The sequence below is a fragment of the Pseudopodoces humilis genome, chromosome 21 (assembly GCF_049639895.1).
Source record: "Pseudopodoces humilis isolate 2021_Gansu_Grassland_sample_001 chromosome 21, ASM4963989v1, whole genome shotgun sequence".
NCBI classification, from domain to species: Eukaryota; Metazoa; Chordata; class Aves; order Passeriformes; family Paridae; genus Pseudopodoces; species Pseudopodoces humilis.
Window position 1 is genome coordinate 9,323,320 of NC_142220.1, and position 17,958 is coordinate 9,341,277.

The 17,958-nt window shown below is 42.5% G+C and overlaps 1 protein-coding gene across 6 annotated transcripts in view; it reads right to left on the bottom strand.

Moving 5' to 3' along the window:
• Window positions 1-17,958, bottom strand: part of GAS7 (growth arrest specific 7) — an 83,189-nt gene continuing 65,231 nt past the window's right edge. For 5 of the 6 annotated variants that reach the window (XM_005526827.2, XM_088065378.1, XM_088065381.1 and 2 more), the window contains 6 exons: window positions 15,328-15,406; window positions 14,093-14,221; window positions 12,133-12,256; window positions 10,380-10,459; window positions 9,027-9,125; window positions 1-8,309 (listed from right to left, as the gene is read on the bottom strand). In XM_005526827.2, coding sequence (XP_005526884.1) covers window positions 8,196-8,309; window positions 9,027-9,125; window positions 10,380-10,459; window positions 12,133-12,256; window positions 14,093-14,221; window positions 15,328-15,406 — 625 coding nt within the window. In that variant the 3' untranslated portion in view covers window positions 1-8,195. The remainder of the gene's footprint in view (window positions 8,310-9,026; window positions 9,126-10,379; window positions 10,460-12,132; window positions 12,257-14,092; window positions 14,222-15,327; window positions 15,407-17,958) is intronic. The other variant, XM_088065379.1, reaches the window with a different exon arrangement.

A 17,958-nucleotide genomic window follows, 5' to 3' on the forward strand; every position in this document is an offset into this window, starting at 1 on the left:
TTCCATGCTCAATGTGTCTCTGTACAGTTTATTTTACAGGAGATGAGATGAGCACTATGGTGTATATAAACTTGCAGAACAATATAGGAAAATACAGTTTAACCATATGAAATTGTTTTACAGTAAGACAGAAAAATTACATACAGGAAATGCCTTCAACACTGAAGGACAAGATCCACAGCTGACATCAAGTAGCTTCCACTGAACCCTGCCACTTTACCCGAGCTGAAGATCTGTCCCTTAAATCTTTTCTTCATTCAACTTCAGTTCAGTAAGCGATTCCTTCATCTATCCTTAGGGAACAAAAGCCATCCTGTAATTTCCACAATGATCCAAGATTTACTAGTAACCCAGACAGAGGCTGCATGATCAATAAACTATTTAAAAGGGGTCTAGTCAGCCAAAATTTATGGGAAGTTATAAAATTTTGGTTAAGCATCTTTAAAAACAAGCTGTTAGTACTGGCAAAAGACATCTTTCCTATAAATTTAGAAGTATTTAGGAAAACTTACACAAAAAGAACCAAATAAGCAATTTTATTTTGGTAGAAAACTCTGGTTTAGTGTATGACTGATAAATCTGGCCTGCCTGTGAATCCCTGCTGCTAAAGTGTCTGCAGAACTGCCCAGTGGAATTCTCACACTGTCTTGTGTTGCAGAAAACAAGGAAATCATCAAAGGAGAAAAAAGCATTTTTGTCCAACACTAGTACCTGCTGTTTTCATAATGGATAGAGGCTGCTGCCCCTAAAGAGTGTTTTTGACCTGAAAGAGTATGGACATCCAAATTCCTTAGGTTATTCTGATAATCTCAGCCATTTCATAAAAAAACTCCAAAGGAACAAGGGATTTCAGGTCAATCATTCCCAAATTCTGGGATTAACATGACTTTGATTATTATGTTAGCATGTGTGAGATCCCTGAAATCACATTCAGCTTTTGAGTTTCAGGACTAAAATATTTCTTCTCTGCAACTGCTGTAAAAAAAAAAAAAGTGGTGGGCTTTTATTATTATTATTATAATTATTATTAATTATTTTTATGCAGTAAAGTGTAACAACTCTTTTATGCATAGTGTTTTTATGCAGAATTCCCTGCTTATTCTACTGAGCCCAAGGATGGGTCCAAAGATTAGCTTCAATGCAGTTGCTTTTAAGTCTAATTTTTTCCATTCCATTCTCAGGATTGAGAGTTTAGAATGCCTGAGTTGGACAGCAAATTATCAGAGCCAAAGGAAGGTCTCCTGGACATGTGGGTGTCCTAAAAGGGTGCACAGTTCAGAGCAAGGAAGGGGCTGAGATTCCTGCCCAGATCTGTGCACAGTGGCTGCTCCTGAGGTTTGGCAATTTGGAGGGTGAAGCTGTGTATTTTTCACGTGCTTGTAGCAGATACTGTTTAAAGAGGCACTTCAAGGGGATCTACTAGCAGAATTTTAATAGGGTTGAGATACAAACCATTACTCAGTTACTTGTTAAGTCAGTAGCCCTAAAAGCCTGCATATATTCAAAATTATAGTCCTGATATATTCAAAATTAGTCCTGTCCACTCACTGAACCTAGATAGAGCAGCTGGAAAACTTTTGTTCTGAATATCCACTGAGTTTGTCTCTTATGACACACCTGAAATAGTTCAACTTAATGTAAGTTGAGGGAATTAAATTTGAATGTCTCAAATCCACACGTGGTTTTCTTCTGTGATTATTATGTGGTTAATCTAAGACTTAATTTTTTTATTGGTCTATGAAAGATTTTATCCATGTACAGTTCTTAAATTCAGAAGCATCAATAGGCACAAAAGGTTTCTGCCTTGAGGAATGCATGGGATTAGAAATTTAAGTTAAATTGTGCTATGTGTTGGTCCCTTCAGAAAAAAGAAAAAAATCCAGGAAGGAAAAAGAAACTGTGGGTAGCACAGAAAGAAGTTTTTACACTTCCAAACCTTGTGGCTGATTAAAAAAAATCCAAATAAAACCCAAAATAATCTCTCCAAAAAAGCTCTTAAAACTCTCAGAAAACACCCAAAAGCATGAAGTTTGGTCAGCACATTGAAATAACAGATATATTCTATAAAATTTCAAATTTAAAGGTCCTGAAAAGTGTTGTATTTCACTGATGAAAGGTTGGCTACAGTAACAATGGAGAGGGAAAAATAAGGAGTTGAAAGATGCACCACTCATATGAATAAAATCTACTGTAAGACAAAGCAATGGGTGTTATTCTTACAACAATGATTCTGAGGAAAAGACCAGGATTTGTTGCCAGGAAAGACTTCATTCCCACTGTGCAACAGCAGGGCTGTGTGCTCCAGGCTCCTGAAGCACAGCAGCCTCAGCACAGCTGCCTTGGGGTCCGGGCAGCCAAATGCCAGAGCCCTTCCCCAGTGCCCAGGGCAGCACTGGCACCTGCTGGTCTTCCATGGGTGCAACCAGGTGAGAGCTGGACAGCTCTGCATCAAGCAACAGACACATTTCAGCACTGATTTTCAAGTGCTGAGCAGGACTGGGAGAAGGAAGGGGCCCATCAGGGTCTGAGATGCCACTGAGGTAATGATCCTCCTGCCCCATGTGTCTGCTCTAAACTGAATTTATCTGTGACTCTTGCCCACCTGGTTAGGACAGATGTGACCGGCAGGCTCCTCTGGTGCACACAGGATGCCTGGGGGCTGTTCCCCATCCCTGTGAGAGGATGGGAGGAGATGTCCACACAGCAGGAACTCCTCAGAGCCAATGCTTCAGCAACCTCTGCCACGCCACTCTCCCATTTCAACACACACTGGGTAGCAAAAAGCCTGCAGGCTTTCCAGAGAGGTCTGTGAACTGAAAAGCTCATTATTTTGAAAACTGCCTTTTTGGCACTGTCTTTTGAAGACGTAATTGCCAAATGAGAGCAATGCCAGGGTGACCAGGACTGCCCTCAGGACACCAGAGTCTGCTGCTGCCTCTGGGAACAGACACAGCAGGCTGCACTAGTGGCCAAGGACACACCAGATACTGTGAAACAGTAAATCTGTTTTCAGTTCAGAAGGAAACATCAAATAATCACATCAAGAAGTCACATCTACTCATTCCAGGGGGACCTTCAAAGTGCTTGTGTGGATTTCTTAAGGTGCTTGGTAGTGAAGGACCCACCTGGCTAAGCAGTGCCCTTTCTCTCCCTGTGTGTGACTGAAGAAATAAATGGGCAGCGCTACTTTGACACTGAATTATGGATTTGGGTTTTTACAGCTGCATCAGTAGGTGACCTGTGGGTCCGTACTCCAGAGGTGTGTTCTGACTGCAGCCCCACACAAGAACACTACTGGAGCTGTTGGCAGCTGCACAGAGAGCAACTACACGTTAATTATTTCTCATTTCTTAAGATTTACTTCATCCATGTACTTAAGTACAAGTAAGGAAAAAAGAGGTTTATGCATTTTTGTTTGTTAGCCTGATTTTCAAAGAGTCTTATCTCTTAGCTCCCTGCTGTATTCCAAGAAATCTCTAAGTGCTGAGCACTTTCAAAGAACAGGTCAAGAATACCCATTTCTACACAACAAGCCTAACTTGCAGCCAATATTTAAATAATGAAATTAAAAACAGGGACAATTCTAGGAAGTTCTAACGAAGCCTGAGAAACTACAACTGCTACGAGCATATAGAAGTTTCCCATGAATGCTGTGAAAATTCCTGTTAGGAGAAAAAAAACCCAAAACAACCCAAGTAAATTAAAAATATCTGCATAAAGGGAAAAAGAAGCAGTGCACAAGTTTGCAAGCTGCCTGTCAGGCACTCAAGGAAGTGATTTCAGTGTTTACCTGTGCAATAAGGGGGAGCACAGCTGCACCCCAGCAGCTCAGGAGGGGCTGCACAGGGAGAAAGGGAGTCTAGAAACATAACAGGGATTTCTGTATGATTTTCACTGCTGTTACAGTATTTTAAAATTAAAAAAAAATAAAAATAAAGCTATCTTCTATATTTCCAGTGTCCAATAATGAACTAACATCCCTGCAAGAGAGCAACCAAAGTCTTCCAAAAGATGTCCAACCCATAGAAGTGATGAACAAGTGTGAGTTAGAGAGATGACTGAATCTGGAGCAGGTTGGCAAAGTGAAAATTAGGCCTTTTTGGGATACTGCTCCAAGAAAGAAACCAGAACCTTGCTGCTAATGGGAGAAGAGTGCATTTGGCCCGTGTGGTAAAGGACTCACTGCTTTCAGCTCATAAACTCCTACAGGAATCAGCCAACAGCACTGGATCCAGAATGAGTTCTGGTAAGAAATAAGCTGAAAGAATACCTTAGAGAGAAAGATTTTCAACTGTGCTTTGAAGACACAGGCAGCAAGGTCTGGATGATGGACAAAACGTTCTCATTCTGTATGACAGCTGAGGGTGCACCTGGCAAACACCTCACCAGCTCTGGCACTCAGGACACTAAACAGATCTGAAGCCATGGAATTTAGGAAGCCCTTTTGCTAAGAGAAGGGCCAAAAGTCTCTGGCTGAAATGGAGATTGCCAGAGAGCCCTCCAGCACAGGACAAGTGTGTGACAGCATTGCTCAGAGCATGAGGGCGCTCACAGGTGTGGCTATACTCCCAAAACACAGGTGGCTTAACAGATCTGGGCAAACAGAGCTACCTGCTGAGCACCAGAGGAAAATCCCCCCTTGTTGTACCTCTGCCAGTGAAAGCAAAGTGTTAACTGAGAACTGACCTGCTCTGGGACCTCAGAGCATACAGAGACACGAGATAACCCTGCCAATCTGATCCCCACAGTGACTAAACCAGCAAAAACTCACACCAGGCGTGTGAGCTGCCAGATGAGATGATGCTCAGTACTGGAGGAAAGAGACTTGGTTTGGTATTCCATTACTCAGTTACACTGCAGCAGCATCATGCAGCATCCACACATGCTAGGATTTTAATAAAACACCAAGTCTGATCAAGCAGCTGTTTAGGGTGAGCATGAAGACAGACTGGATTTTGCTGCATTTTTGAAACTCAGTGGAAGACAAACAGAGCACTGCTGAAACTCCTAAAGTCACCTGTGAGAGCAGGAACCCTTGCTCTCCTTTAAAGGTGCCACTACCCTCTTTGAAGATGCTGCCTGTTAGAAGCAAAGGAACTCCAACATGCCCTGACCTGTAAGGCATCACACAACCCAAAATCCATCAGACAGAGAAGGGAATGAGCCAGAAGGTAACAGAGATCTGCAGTGTCATATCAAGAAGGAAATCATCGTTTGAAAGAAATGAGCTGAAAACTGTTCACAAGCAACAGCAAAATTTGCACTGAATACAGGTGGAAGTGTTGTGGAGGAAGCATCTCTCCTGTCGTGGAGCAGAACCTGGAGTCTCCTGGGGCTGGGGAAGATCCACAGCCAGGTACCTGTGCTCTCCTCTGGTTATTGAAGTGAAAAAGAGATACAGACTCCAACAAGAGAATTACAGCTCTGGGCAACTCACATCCCTGAAATATTTCAAGTGGACCAAGAGCTAGAAGCATGAAAACTACCAGGAAATAAAACCAAAAGTAAAAAAAAACCTAAAAATAACCCAAAACCCCCCAAACAAACAAACAGTAACCCAAACAAACATACCAACAAAAACAAAAAAACCCAACTAAGAATTCAGAGCAGCAAAAATACACCTTAGCAGAGGAATCAAAACATGTTACAGTCCCCAGAGAAACCTGTGCTAATGGACACAGAATTTCCAGTCCAAAATAGATAAAGCAACAAACATCTTTAAAGAAAGATGAAAAATAAAGTGTAATTGCTAACAGAGTATTTCAGGTTATTTTATTATATTTGTATATATATATATATATATTGTATATATTGTATTTATTAAGGAGAATACTGTATAAAGTGCACAACTAGTTCTGTTTTGCAATCAAAACAAGAATGTGCTGAGGCATTGTCAAGATTGCTCATTTCAATTTACAACAGAGCCTAGAACAGGGGGCAATCTGCAATGCAGCTTTCATGTGTTCACATTGTTTTGGCCACCAAAGTTTTGAAAGCATTTGTGGCTTAAGAAATAAAAAAGTGCCTGTCCTCTGAAGTGCAAGATAAGAGTTAAGAGAAGTATACACTGATATGGCCAAAAATTAGTAGGGCAGAGAGTGAATCAGTAGAAAGACTGGAAAGGAGAGATCATCAACTGCCCTGCTTGAGGGAAGAAGGGAAGGAGGATTCCAGGGAGGCTCTCACTGAGCTCAAGGACACTCAGACAAACCAAACACTTCAACTGGTGTTGCAATGGTCTGTGCAGGAACTTAGGTGAGGCTCACATCACAGTGTGCTCTTCCAACACCAAGAATAAAACTGTGGTCCAAATTCCCAGCTGTGCAGGGGAGGTGCAGAAGAGGAAGTGTCACACCAGGAGCAGGGATCCTGAGCATGCAGCAGTCATGGCACTACACCTGTCAACATGCAAAAGATGCTAAAGGTTTGTAAAGGTTAATGAAGCAGCAGAGGAGTGGGTTGTGAAGGCATTTGCAATACAGGAATGGACCTGTACTAGGAAAGAGATGGTTGAAAAGAAGGAAGCAGTAGAAAAATGCAAGAGAATTCGGTTTGAAATAATAAACCAGCAAATTAACCACTGCAGCAATGTTATAAACATGCTTCAGCTAAGACTCTTCTGTGTCTCAGTTTGTATTTGTAAAGAGGAATATTGACTCCCAATGATCTAATGACAGCATCTGGAGGATGGTGAACAAAAACCTGGAAGAGTAGAACAAAGGAAGGATGCAGTTCTGGGGCTGGGGAGAAAAAGGCAGTAACAATGAGATAAAATGGAGCAAAACTGTGGATCAAATGAAATAGTATGATTTGGGATATTGTAGCTAAGACCACAGTAAACACTGAGTAAAGGCCACAGTGGTGAGAATCAAAATTTCTCCTGGATCTAAAGCAAGAATCTGAAGAATCTTTGCATTGTATGAAATGCTGAAAAAATGTATTAACAGCAACATTGAGTACTCAATCAGAAATAACAGCAGAAGAAAATAAATACCTTTTCAAAACCAGCCTTCAAACTACATAACACTATTTTCTAAGAGCAGTGTTGAATTTTTGGTGGTTTGCAGTAAGGGTAACATAGAAAAAAAATCTCAGTTTAAGACTCTGATGGTACAGAAGTGCTGGGCACCTACATCTACACTGAATGCAATCTAGCATCACATACTCATGGCACCTTTGAAAATCAGGCTCCAAAAAGATACAAGCCAAAATTTAGCGGGACAAACCCGGTAATTAAAAATACCTAAAGTCTGTGATATTCACCTGAAGAAACCAACAAAGGAAATTTTAACCTGAATCCCAAGTAAACTATTAGAGGACTACCTTTAAGGAGATTCTGTGGAAAAACACCTTGCATGAGCAGGAGAGATTTTAAACATCTCATTTATTCCTTGGAATATGACCTCCTTCTGTCATTGAGGGCACTCTGACAGCTAATGAGGTAGGTATAGTACAACCAGGTCTTTCCTGATAAAAAATTGTGATGGTAACACTTTCAAACTTATCGACTGGCCGACAACAGAAATCATGAAAATGGGTTTATGTATCCCTGAGAGGGAGTATAAAACAGGAAGAACAGGAATCTTCTCCATGGATTTTGGGAGAAGGGCCATCACTTCACTGCCGTGGTGAAAGACAGTGTTATATGAAAAGCAATGTATTCACACAGCAGTGCTGCAAGATACATAGATTTTATAAATGGGGGAGCCAGGAAAGTTAATTGATTTGCCTATGGCCATGAGGGAAGTCAGTGATAGACCTGGGATTCATGATCAGGCCTTTCTTGCCTCCTGCATCATATTCAGTTATCTCCTTGCTGGCCAGAGGCTCTCTGAGTGGTTGTTCTAACATACCCTATAGAGATAGTCATGCAAGGGGTGGAGCACAAAGTCACTGAAGAACACAGCACTTTCTGTGCCAGGAAGCAGATTTCTCCTGGAAGCTGCGTGCAATTGGGAACCTCTGGTGGGAAGCACACATCTGGTTTTTTCACCCTGGAATGTCTGGTGCTTAAGGCTTAGCACTACGAGGACCATTGTAATGACTAAATGGAACAGAGAGAGCCCATACAGGCATGAATTACAAGGTGTCTGTCTGGTAGTGAAACAACCTTTTCCCTATGCTCTTTTGACCCTTATAAACAAACGTTAGCCTGCTTAATTCAGTGGACTCAACACATCCAACTATAGATCAGTCTATATTTCCATGTCCACAGGTCGGATATCTCCAGTTTTGTGTTCTTTTACCCACAGTTCCCTGTCTTTGGCAGGATCCACTTTCCGAAGCAACTGATCCACAAGTTCTACTGTCTGAAACGAAGAAAACAAGAATCCAAATGTCAAGGGCACACTTCAAGCAGGGAGTCAGTGCTCTGACATGCAGAGCAGCTGTGGGCATGCCTACACTGCATCTGCAGACAAGTGAGAGCTGCCTGTGCATGAGACTGGATGGACAAGACAGGTCTGAACGTGCAGCCCTGTGTAAGCAGAGAGGAGGGAGACTTAACATGAAGAAGCAGGGACAGGTTTCCTGTGCCAGGCAGCAGCCAGGCAGCCTCTGACTCCTGTCCTGCAATCTGCACTTTACACCAAACACAACTGTACTGAGTCAGCATGCATCCCCCCCATGTTTTAGTATTTGATAAATGGCCAGTTTTTAATAAGGAACAAATATATATATTCCCTTTTCCAACAGTCAAACAATTCAGCATCTTCCTTGCACAAACAGAAGACTTCAAGGACTAGTGCATCATGCTGGGACAGCTAATAGTGCTGGCCAAATGTCCTTCAGTTGGTTTGTCTCCCCCAGGAAAGAGCTGTGATCCAGCAGTATGAAATGTGATCAGAGAGTCCTGGAGGAGCAGGACTGCAGGGAGGCACCACAGCACTGCTGCAGATTAACAGGCTGCCTGCAAACACTTCTCCCACATCCTTTGACAAAAGCCAGTCAGACCAGGTCAGGAGGGACCATTCTGCTCAGCTGGAGGGCAGTGAAGACCACAGAGACCAAACAAAAAGCACACTTACACTTTGGTTGAACATGTCTGTCTCATGCCGCAGCTGTGTGTACTGGCACAGATGCTGCCGAATCATCTCCACCCTTTCAACTTCTAGTCTCTCAAGCTCCTGGACATGAAGAAAAACAAGTCCATATTTTTACTGGAACCTGAGCTTGGAGGCCCAGAGAAAGGATGAAACACAAAAGGCTGCCAGTAGGTGCAATACTGCCCCAGGGTCATGCTTTGGAGCTGGACTCTGTGGTTGCACATTCCTCTGCTCTGCAAAGAATAAGAAACAGCAAGCAACAGCAGTCATCTCAGCCTGAGCCTAGCAACAGTAAAAAAGGTCAAACCTTTCCAAAAGGTTCCAAAACGGAGACAACCAAGGCAGAGAGTGGAGCCACTGCCTTCAGAGATGCTGCAAGCAAGAGGGAATCTGTTTCCTGCAGGAAGTTTTGCGTGCTTTATTGCTGTCTACAGAAATTACAGTGATTCCCTGGGGCAGCAAAAGCACATTGGGGTGGATGGGTCAGAGCACCCCCCATTCCAACCAGATCCCTGTCAGAGCACAGTTCACCAGATGATGAGCTGGGAAAAGCTTCCACCTTGCTCAGCTGGCAGTAAGCAGAACCCAGCAACACTTTAGCTGGAAAGGCAGGTGATTTCTATCTTTCCTCCTGATGTTTTCTGCCTCCCTCTTCTTCTGGTTTCTGGTATCATACCCCAAAATCTGCATTTAGTCCTTCTGGACTGAATACACTGAGCACTGTGTGCACTTTTGGGCACCACAATATAAAAAAAGACATTAAGCTGTTAAGAGTGTCCAAAGTGGGGTCACAAAGATAGTGAAGGGTCTGGAGGAGAAGCCTTAGGGGAAGCTCTGGTGATATCCCATGTGGAGCACTGCAGCCAGATCTGAGGTTGGCAGCACAACAAGGATGTGCAGCTTCTGGATCAAGTCCAGAGGAGGCCACAGCAGCTTGTAGCAAAGCAGGCTGAGACAACTGGGGCTGCTAAGTCTGCAGGAGAGATGGCTCTGGGGAGACTTCAAAGAAAATTGTGAAATCGTGGAATAGAAAAATTCATTAATGTATAAATGGATTTGGTGATTTCTCATGTGTTTTTCTTGTGCATTACTTCATCCTTCCTAAGGACAATTCGAGTGTTCTGGCCCTAGGCAGCCCTCAACTGGTTTAATGACTTCTGCAAACAATTATTTCTTCTTTCCCCTAACGATGAGTTTTCCTTGGGTCTGAGAATGGGCAACACAATATGAGATTTATCACCCAATTTTCCCCACTGCTTTGCACTGAAGTAGCTGTGAATGATGAATATTGTAGGATATTACAATTTTGCAAGGGTAGTTTTAGATGTCACATACCAGAGTGGTGGTCACCATCTCCTCAAACCACTTGGACTGGGCTTGATTGTAAAGATCCACACAGCGCATCAGGTCATCCCCTGAACGAGTCAAGAGAGCAACACATCAGTCTTTTCTAGCCAGAACTCAGAAGGAAAGTGCAGGTCAGGTTTTGTAGACCCCAAGGATTTGAAGATGAACCCTGGTGGAGCTCAGAGGAGTTCTGCTACATGGTATTTGTTACATGGACCAACATTTCAACCAAATGCATACACTTGATGTACAGCAAAAAAAAAGCAGTTGATTGGGGTGAGTATGAATAGGGGCAAAGACAAGATTTTGAAAGAAAAATAAAAGCATTAAGAGTAGTATTTTACCAAATGCCCAGAAATATAAAAAGACAAGTTACTTCAGTTAAAAAAAAACAAAAGGCATAGAGGGCAAAATATATATTTATATTTGAAAAATGAAGTAATTAAAATGGGAAATCAACAATGGTGAGTTATAGAACTGCACTCTGGAGGTGAGACTGCAGTCTAAGAGGTCTCTGTCTCTAAGGGGAGCGATGCATCAGGCCCAGCTGATGGATGAAGGGATGCTGACTTGCAGCCTCATGCATTCTCCAGCCTCTGGAGATGACAGATTCCAGCTGAGCTCCAGCTTCCTTCTGGGATCAAGGCAGCAACACAAGAAGCTGCAGTTCTTTCCATCTTTTTCTTTGCTGCAGTACTCTGCACTGACGGAGGGGGTGGAAAATTTGGAAAACAATTCTCAGAGATTGTTGCTTTCCAGCTGGGAAACTCTCTTTGTTCTTTAAATGATGCCAAATTTCTCTTTCCCTCTCTGATCTTCAGCTCTTCCTTGCTTGTTCAATAAAAATCGATTATAAACAATTTCTAAGAACCCAAGGAACAAAGACAGGCTGTGAATTTTCAGGTCAATAAAGAACATCTCTCATTGAGCCTCCTGTTGGTAAATCAGAACTTTTTTTTCTCCTCAAATGATTGCCTGTACACATGCTCACACTGCCAGTGACTTTCCCAGTCTCCTTAAAATCCAGACACCTGTCCTGAAGTTTTAAAAACCTCAGAACTCTAAAGGACCACTCTGCCGAGGAGCAGCCCTTGTTGAAGGGATGAAACATGGAAGCCCTAGCTAAAACTTATTTTCAGCAAAGTTCAGCTGTATGTATCAGCTGTGCAGATCTCAAAGAAGCTCCTGATGGATCCTGCAGATGTGGCTAGAGCCTCTGCAAAATATGCACAGGTCACAGCAAGTGGCTGTATCCTCAGCACAGTACAGTACACACTACAATATGCTCAGTATTCCTAGAAGAGAAATGATTTTAGTCACTGAGTAGCAGTAGAAAAAAAAGCAAAAAAATCACTTTCAAGGAAAAAGACAGTAATAGTAAGTGTAATAGGCACCCACAAAGTTGTGGGTGAGTGTGATTTAGGAAAGAACCAAGGAAGGAACTATGATTTATGGAAGAAACACCCTCAGCTAAGCTTTTCTGAATCTGACTTTGGAAGTTCCACAAACATTCAATAATCTAAGGACACTTTCATGAAACAGCAAGATAACTCACCCTACTTTTCTTGTTCTCACCTCAGTTATCAATAATTTGTGACATCTGAGCTGGAGAAACTAGGCTTGTTTCTTCTGAGAATTTAGCATCACACAGATTTGTAGCTACAATATTACAAACAAGAGCCACGTGGATGGATGGCAGGTGCATTCCACCTTGCTCTCGCCGTGTGCTGATGGTACTCACCTGCCTGGGTGGACTTCCGTCTGGCCTTCTTGATTTCCTCTTCTGTCTTGTTGCTGAGTTTCACCTCTAGCTGCTGTGTTTTCATTTCCAGATCCTTCTGCCTCTCTGTCAAGGCTTTCCGGGCCTTGGAGTAATTAAAAAAGATTCGATAGTTACAGAGAAAAAGAACTGGCAGCTGCTTTCAGCCGTCTAGGACTCCTTCACACAAGCATCTCTCAGCAAGAAGTCAGCAGCTTTGCATGAAACTGGGTCCTAACAGGGATTCAGGTTCTTACAACATCATGTGCAGTTCACAAAAGTGTCTTATGATCACAGAGGAGTCACCACCATCAAATCACAAATGCATCTGAACTCTTCACAGAGTTAGAAAGGCAAAGGACTAATGGCATCACTGCTCCTTAACAGCTTTCTCATTATCTCTGGAAGAAAAAAGAGCAGCAGCCTCTTTCAAATGCCTTAAACAGCATCATTACCAAGACACCTCTTCCATTCACTTTTCTTAGAATCTGAATCGTTGAAGTAATTTCAAGGATCTTACAAAATTTGTCTTTAAGTATGTTCAATGTACACCTATCACAAACTAACAACAGGAACTTAATTCAGAAAAACTTATTCAGGTTCATGCCAACAGTAGAAATCAAGAACCTGAGGTCTGGTTACGACTGATGACTTGAACTACTTTACACAGAAGTTTTTCAAGCTGTTAAAACCTGTTTTATCAGTACAAATATATATTATACAGCTGAATTAGTAAAGAACCTTAACAAATAAACATTGTTACATGCAGGCTGATAAATACATAAAAATCACTTGTTGTGCATCAATTTGTTATAAAACCTGCCACGTTTGTTCTTTATACTGTACTAGCATTCCAAACTAAACTGCCATGACTGTATTTTCTTAGCACCTTGCAGTTTTCTACAGTCACACCAGCCTAAATGTTACAGCACTGTTGAAGCATTCCAGGTTTTTTTTCCATGTGCAGTTCTGAGGCCCTGGCTGGGTCCTGCAGGTCTGGAGAGGGAGCTGCAGGAGAGCAATCCATGAGAGGCCAAGTGTTCCACAGGCACTGCAGCCACAGCTCTTCCTGCTCTCATTCCTTCTTCCCAAGGTTATTCCCAATTCACTTTCCCAATATTGCTACTGAGTTGCTTTGCAGACAGGAATGTGAAGAACTTTGTGCTTTGTGGAAAAATGCCTCCCTTGCCTACACTCAGCCTAATGACCTTGTGTATCCTGCAACAATTCTGTCCCCCAGGGAACTCCTGCTGAGCTTTAATGAAAGCACAAACAGCTTTGGGGATGACTGGGAATGCTATTTTCCTTCACAGTTTGCATCCAAAAGCAAATCTCATGAGAATACAGTTCAGCAGCTGAGGCACAAGCATCCCCATTTCTGCCAGCTGCTGGGGGATCATATTTTGTGGGTGTAACTCCCTGCACCACAACCTCAGCTACCTCCTGCTTCGTGTTTCATCAGCCCATTACTGGGTGCTGCTGCTGTTTGGATTTTTTCAGTGAGGATGCTTCTTGTGAAGGGTTTGTGATTTGCCAGACCAGGGTTCAGCTGCCCTCCTCAGCCATCTGCTCTTGGCCACAGAGCCAGGTGAGCCTTTGACCTGACCCTGCTGCAAGGTGTTCTAAATTTTGATGACAATAGATACACAAGAATAAGAAGTATTTGCATCAAATGTATTAGAAATGTATTGCCTCAACTTGGGAAGGGGAGGATGAACCAAAAAGCCACCTCAGCAGTGAGGATGTTTGCCCCCCACTTCCCAGATCTCAGCTAAAGACTGAACTATGCCTGGGGCTGGGCAGAGCACAGCTAACAGTGAAAGCCCTCAGCAGGAACAGCTGTGGTTCTTTGTGACAGAACAGAAACTCTTCATGGGGCAGCTGCTCTTCTGCTCAAACCAGCAGCATCTCAGAAAGCCTCCAGGCTGTTCCCTGCTCCCACCTTTTCAACAGCTGTGTAGCGGCTGGCCAGGTGCTTCCGCAAGTCTGCGATGTGGTGGTCACACTTCTTCATGTCCTTCTTGAAGTTCTCTCTGAAGTTGAGCAGGGGCTTCTCCACCTCGCTCTGAAGCTGGCAATGAAAACAAAGGAAGAAATGGCAGTAATGAGGAGCCAGGCTCCTCACTCTTCACACAACCACACAATTGTTAAACTGGAAAAAACCTTCAAGATCATCAAGTCCCATCGTTAACCCAGGGCTGCCAGGTCCACCACTAAACCCTGCCCCTGCAGTGCCACATCCACGTGTGTTCTGCACACAAATAGTGGGAAGAATTTAGAGGATGCTACAAGAGTTTTTGTGCAGTATTTAAGGAAAAGTAAAACAATGGAAAAGCCCCTCTCTACCTGGCCTGCCTACACACACAGATCACTCCAGGCTGCATTTCTTCCTTTTCAAAAACAATACAGGAGGACAAAGGGGAGCAAAAAGTATTTCACTAATTACAGTCCTGATGTCGAAGTTTAAGGCAGAGCAGTGGGTTACCAAGGCAGCAGCTGGTTGCCTGAGTAACCTCTGCTGAATTACTTACAAATGGTGCAGAGCTATAATTTTCCTCCAGAACATGGCTGTTGTGCTATCTGCCACTGTATGGAACTTGAACACCCACAGAGGTTAACAGAATGTAACAGGATTCAAGAGCATGTCACATGTGGTGGAAAAAACCCAGATAAATACCATAATTTGTAAAAGAAATCTCCTTGGGCATCACTAGAGATAAAACCCAAAAATAACATGATGTTCCCAGCACACTTTTGAGAAAGGCTAATGATATAAAAAAAAAGAGTTCTGGTTCTCTTCCTTCCAGACAGGTAGAGTAGATTCTTGCTGAGAAGCCAAATGCTACCTTTCATTTCTTCCTTTGCAGTAAAGTGTACAAGCACTAGTTAAATTTACTGGCTGGAACACAGAGCCCAGCTGAACAACATCTAGAATCAGTTTTACTTCTTTTTTATGAAAAATAAAGGCTAGATGTGTTTCAATTTACTCATCAGGTAGACTAAATAAACTGATTTTGGGAGGAAGATTTGGACAGAGTTTCAGTATGTTTGTTCACCAGCTTATTAATTCTTCTAAATTTGTACCACATGCATGTGTATTTCCCCCAGTAACATGCAATGAAGGGAGAGGCCCAGCAATTCAGGGCAAAAATCTCTGGAAAAGAAAGAACCATCTACCTTAGAAGAAAATTTGAGATGAACCTCTGCTTCATCAGCTAAACTCTTCTTGAGCTGAGCCCAAGCTTCTCCCAGTGTGCTGAAGGAAGAGAAGGACAATGATCAGTCTCTCCCCCAGCCATCCTCATGGGATCTGTCAGACAAATCTGGCACAACACTTTGTACCATGTCCTGATCAGCAAGATCATGGAAAAGGGTAATAGAAATCTGAGAAAACAACCAACCTTTGTGACCAAGGCAGAATTCTGTTGGCACTGTTTGCAGCAGATCTTTGAATTGAGTTTGAAAACACAATTCATGACGATCTCCACTTACAGAGCCTCCACAAGGAAGATCCTTCAGTATCTTACCCTTACCATAACAAAGTTTCCAGCAATGAAGTTTTGCCACTGCCTCTTCTACTTTGCACCCTCCTTCAGAGAAAAGACTTTCACTTCAGATGAAAAGTCTTGGAGAAGCTTTTCAGCACTTGAAAATTTCTCCATTGTCTTTTTCTTTCAGATTATTTTCTTTCAGATTATTTCCAAGATAGTGGCAGCTGAGGCACACTCCTCCAGACCCTCTATGACAACGAAGACTCCTCTTGAAGCATCATAACCAAAACTACACTGCCCCCAGTACAGTAAACTCCAGTGGCTAAACTGGTAACAGTTTATTTTGTATCAGACACTCTTTTTTCTACGTATTTCAATATGATTGCCTTTTTAGATAACAGCATGAAGTTGTTGATGAATAAGCTTGTGATTCACTATAGCCAGATCCTTCTCCCACAAACTGTTATGTAACTGTATCTTTCACATCCTTTGAAAGTATAAAACCCGCTGCTTTGTCCTCATTAAAATGCATCTCTTTTTTTCCCAGTTAATTTCTCCATTTTAACACAAGAATTCTGAATTGCAACCTTTTCTTCAAATTACACATACCGACCCTCCTAGCTCTGTCATATTTCTGATTACAGTAAATCCATCATTTCTTTGATCCTAGGTTGTTCATTACAAAAACATTTTAAAACCCCCAGAACTTAGGACAAACCCTTTGGGATCTCATTCCACAGCTACTTTCTGCAGCTTAGTTTCTGTAAGCAGTGGGGTTTTTTCCTACCTAGTTTTTTGCACATTTATTTAGGCCACCATTTCTCTTGTCTGCCTACGAGAATCTCCCATCACAAAAAGCGATACTAAATTAAGAGCTGTGATGCTTGACCTACTCTCTTACTCCATCACTGAAGGAGTTTAGGTTGACTTGGCATTGTTCTCTATGCATACACAACAATTGCTCATCACCTTCGTTTTCCCCAAGTGAAAGTTTGATGGTTTATTTTACCTCTTTGCAAAGGTAAATAAAGCAGAGCAATCTACAATTCCTGGCTCCTTCTATCTCTTCCCTTTTCAAGGATAATGAGATTTGACTGTTCCTGATAGCCTGAAAAATCACCTGTCATCTGCAATCTCAAACTAATGATCTGTCACCTCTTGTGCTGCTGCAAGGACTTGAGTCCTCAAATACAGTGTTCATCAGCTAAACAACTTAGATACACCTACAGAAGTGTTCCAAATATTTCTCCTTCCCTGAGGTCCTCTCCACTGGCCAGTTCTCACTGACTCTCACCCTGTTATCTGATCCAGGAAGAGCACAGTGCCTTCAGCTCCACACACCTTGCACCAGGTCCCTTCCAGTTCCCTATTTCAATGTTTCTTAGGCTTGAGGGCTCATTCCCTCCCTTTTCACCTACTCTGCCCTAGTTTCCTTCCCCTTCATTTTTTCAGTCATTCCCTCCCTCTCCCATTGGGGGTAGGAGAAAGTGGAAGGATGATGTGGAAGAAAGTGGGTTTAGCTGTGCTAGGATCAGGTGAGCATCCACTCCTAAGGAGAAAGGAGGACAGAAACCATTGCCAGTGTAGGTGCTCAGGGCAGTAACAGCCCAGTTATCCCCTTGCAATTTCTGTCCCTGCCTCCTGGAAGCTGAACAGAACATCTCATGCAGCTCCAGTGCTGGCAGAAACACACTGTGTCAAAGTTGTGGTGAGGACAGTAATTTCCAACTTTGGCTTTCAGTGCCAGGGTGAAACACACAGAGCTAGCAAGTTCTGATCCTTCAGGAGTGGTGTCTTTGCATTATTACTGGAGAACTGTAATTCAGTCTGAATTGCACTGCCTAATGCCTTCTTAACAACTTCCAAGTGTGAAAATGTTGGAAATAAGAAGCAGTCTGCTACTTTTCTTGAAGGGCCAGAACCCTGATGAGAAGACTTCTTTATCCTCCCTCTTGTCTGTGCTGCTCTGATTGTACCAGCATTGATCTTACACATCTACTCTCAGTAGTATATATTTATATATTCTATATATTCTTCCATTTTCAAAGTAATTTGGTACACATACATGCTAATCCTGGAAGGAACTAGTCCTGGCTACAACAAGGACAGCATATAAACTTGTTTGGAAAGGCAACATTTTAGACACATATTCCTAAAAACTTCTCATTGACAACTTAAAAAAAAACAAACCCAAACAACTCTGAAGTTGCATCTTCCCCAACATGCCCAGGGTGCTAATCTAAATAAACCTCTTCTCTATGGGAAAGAGCTGGAGAAAATTACATGTACCTGCGTGGGAGAAATGTCTTTTATATTA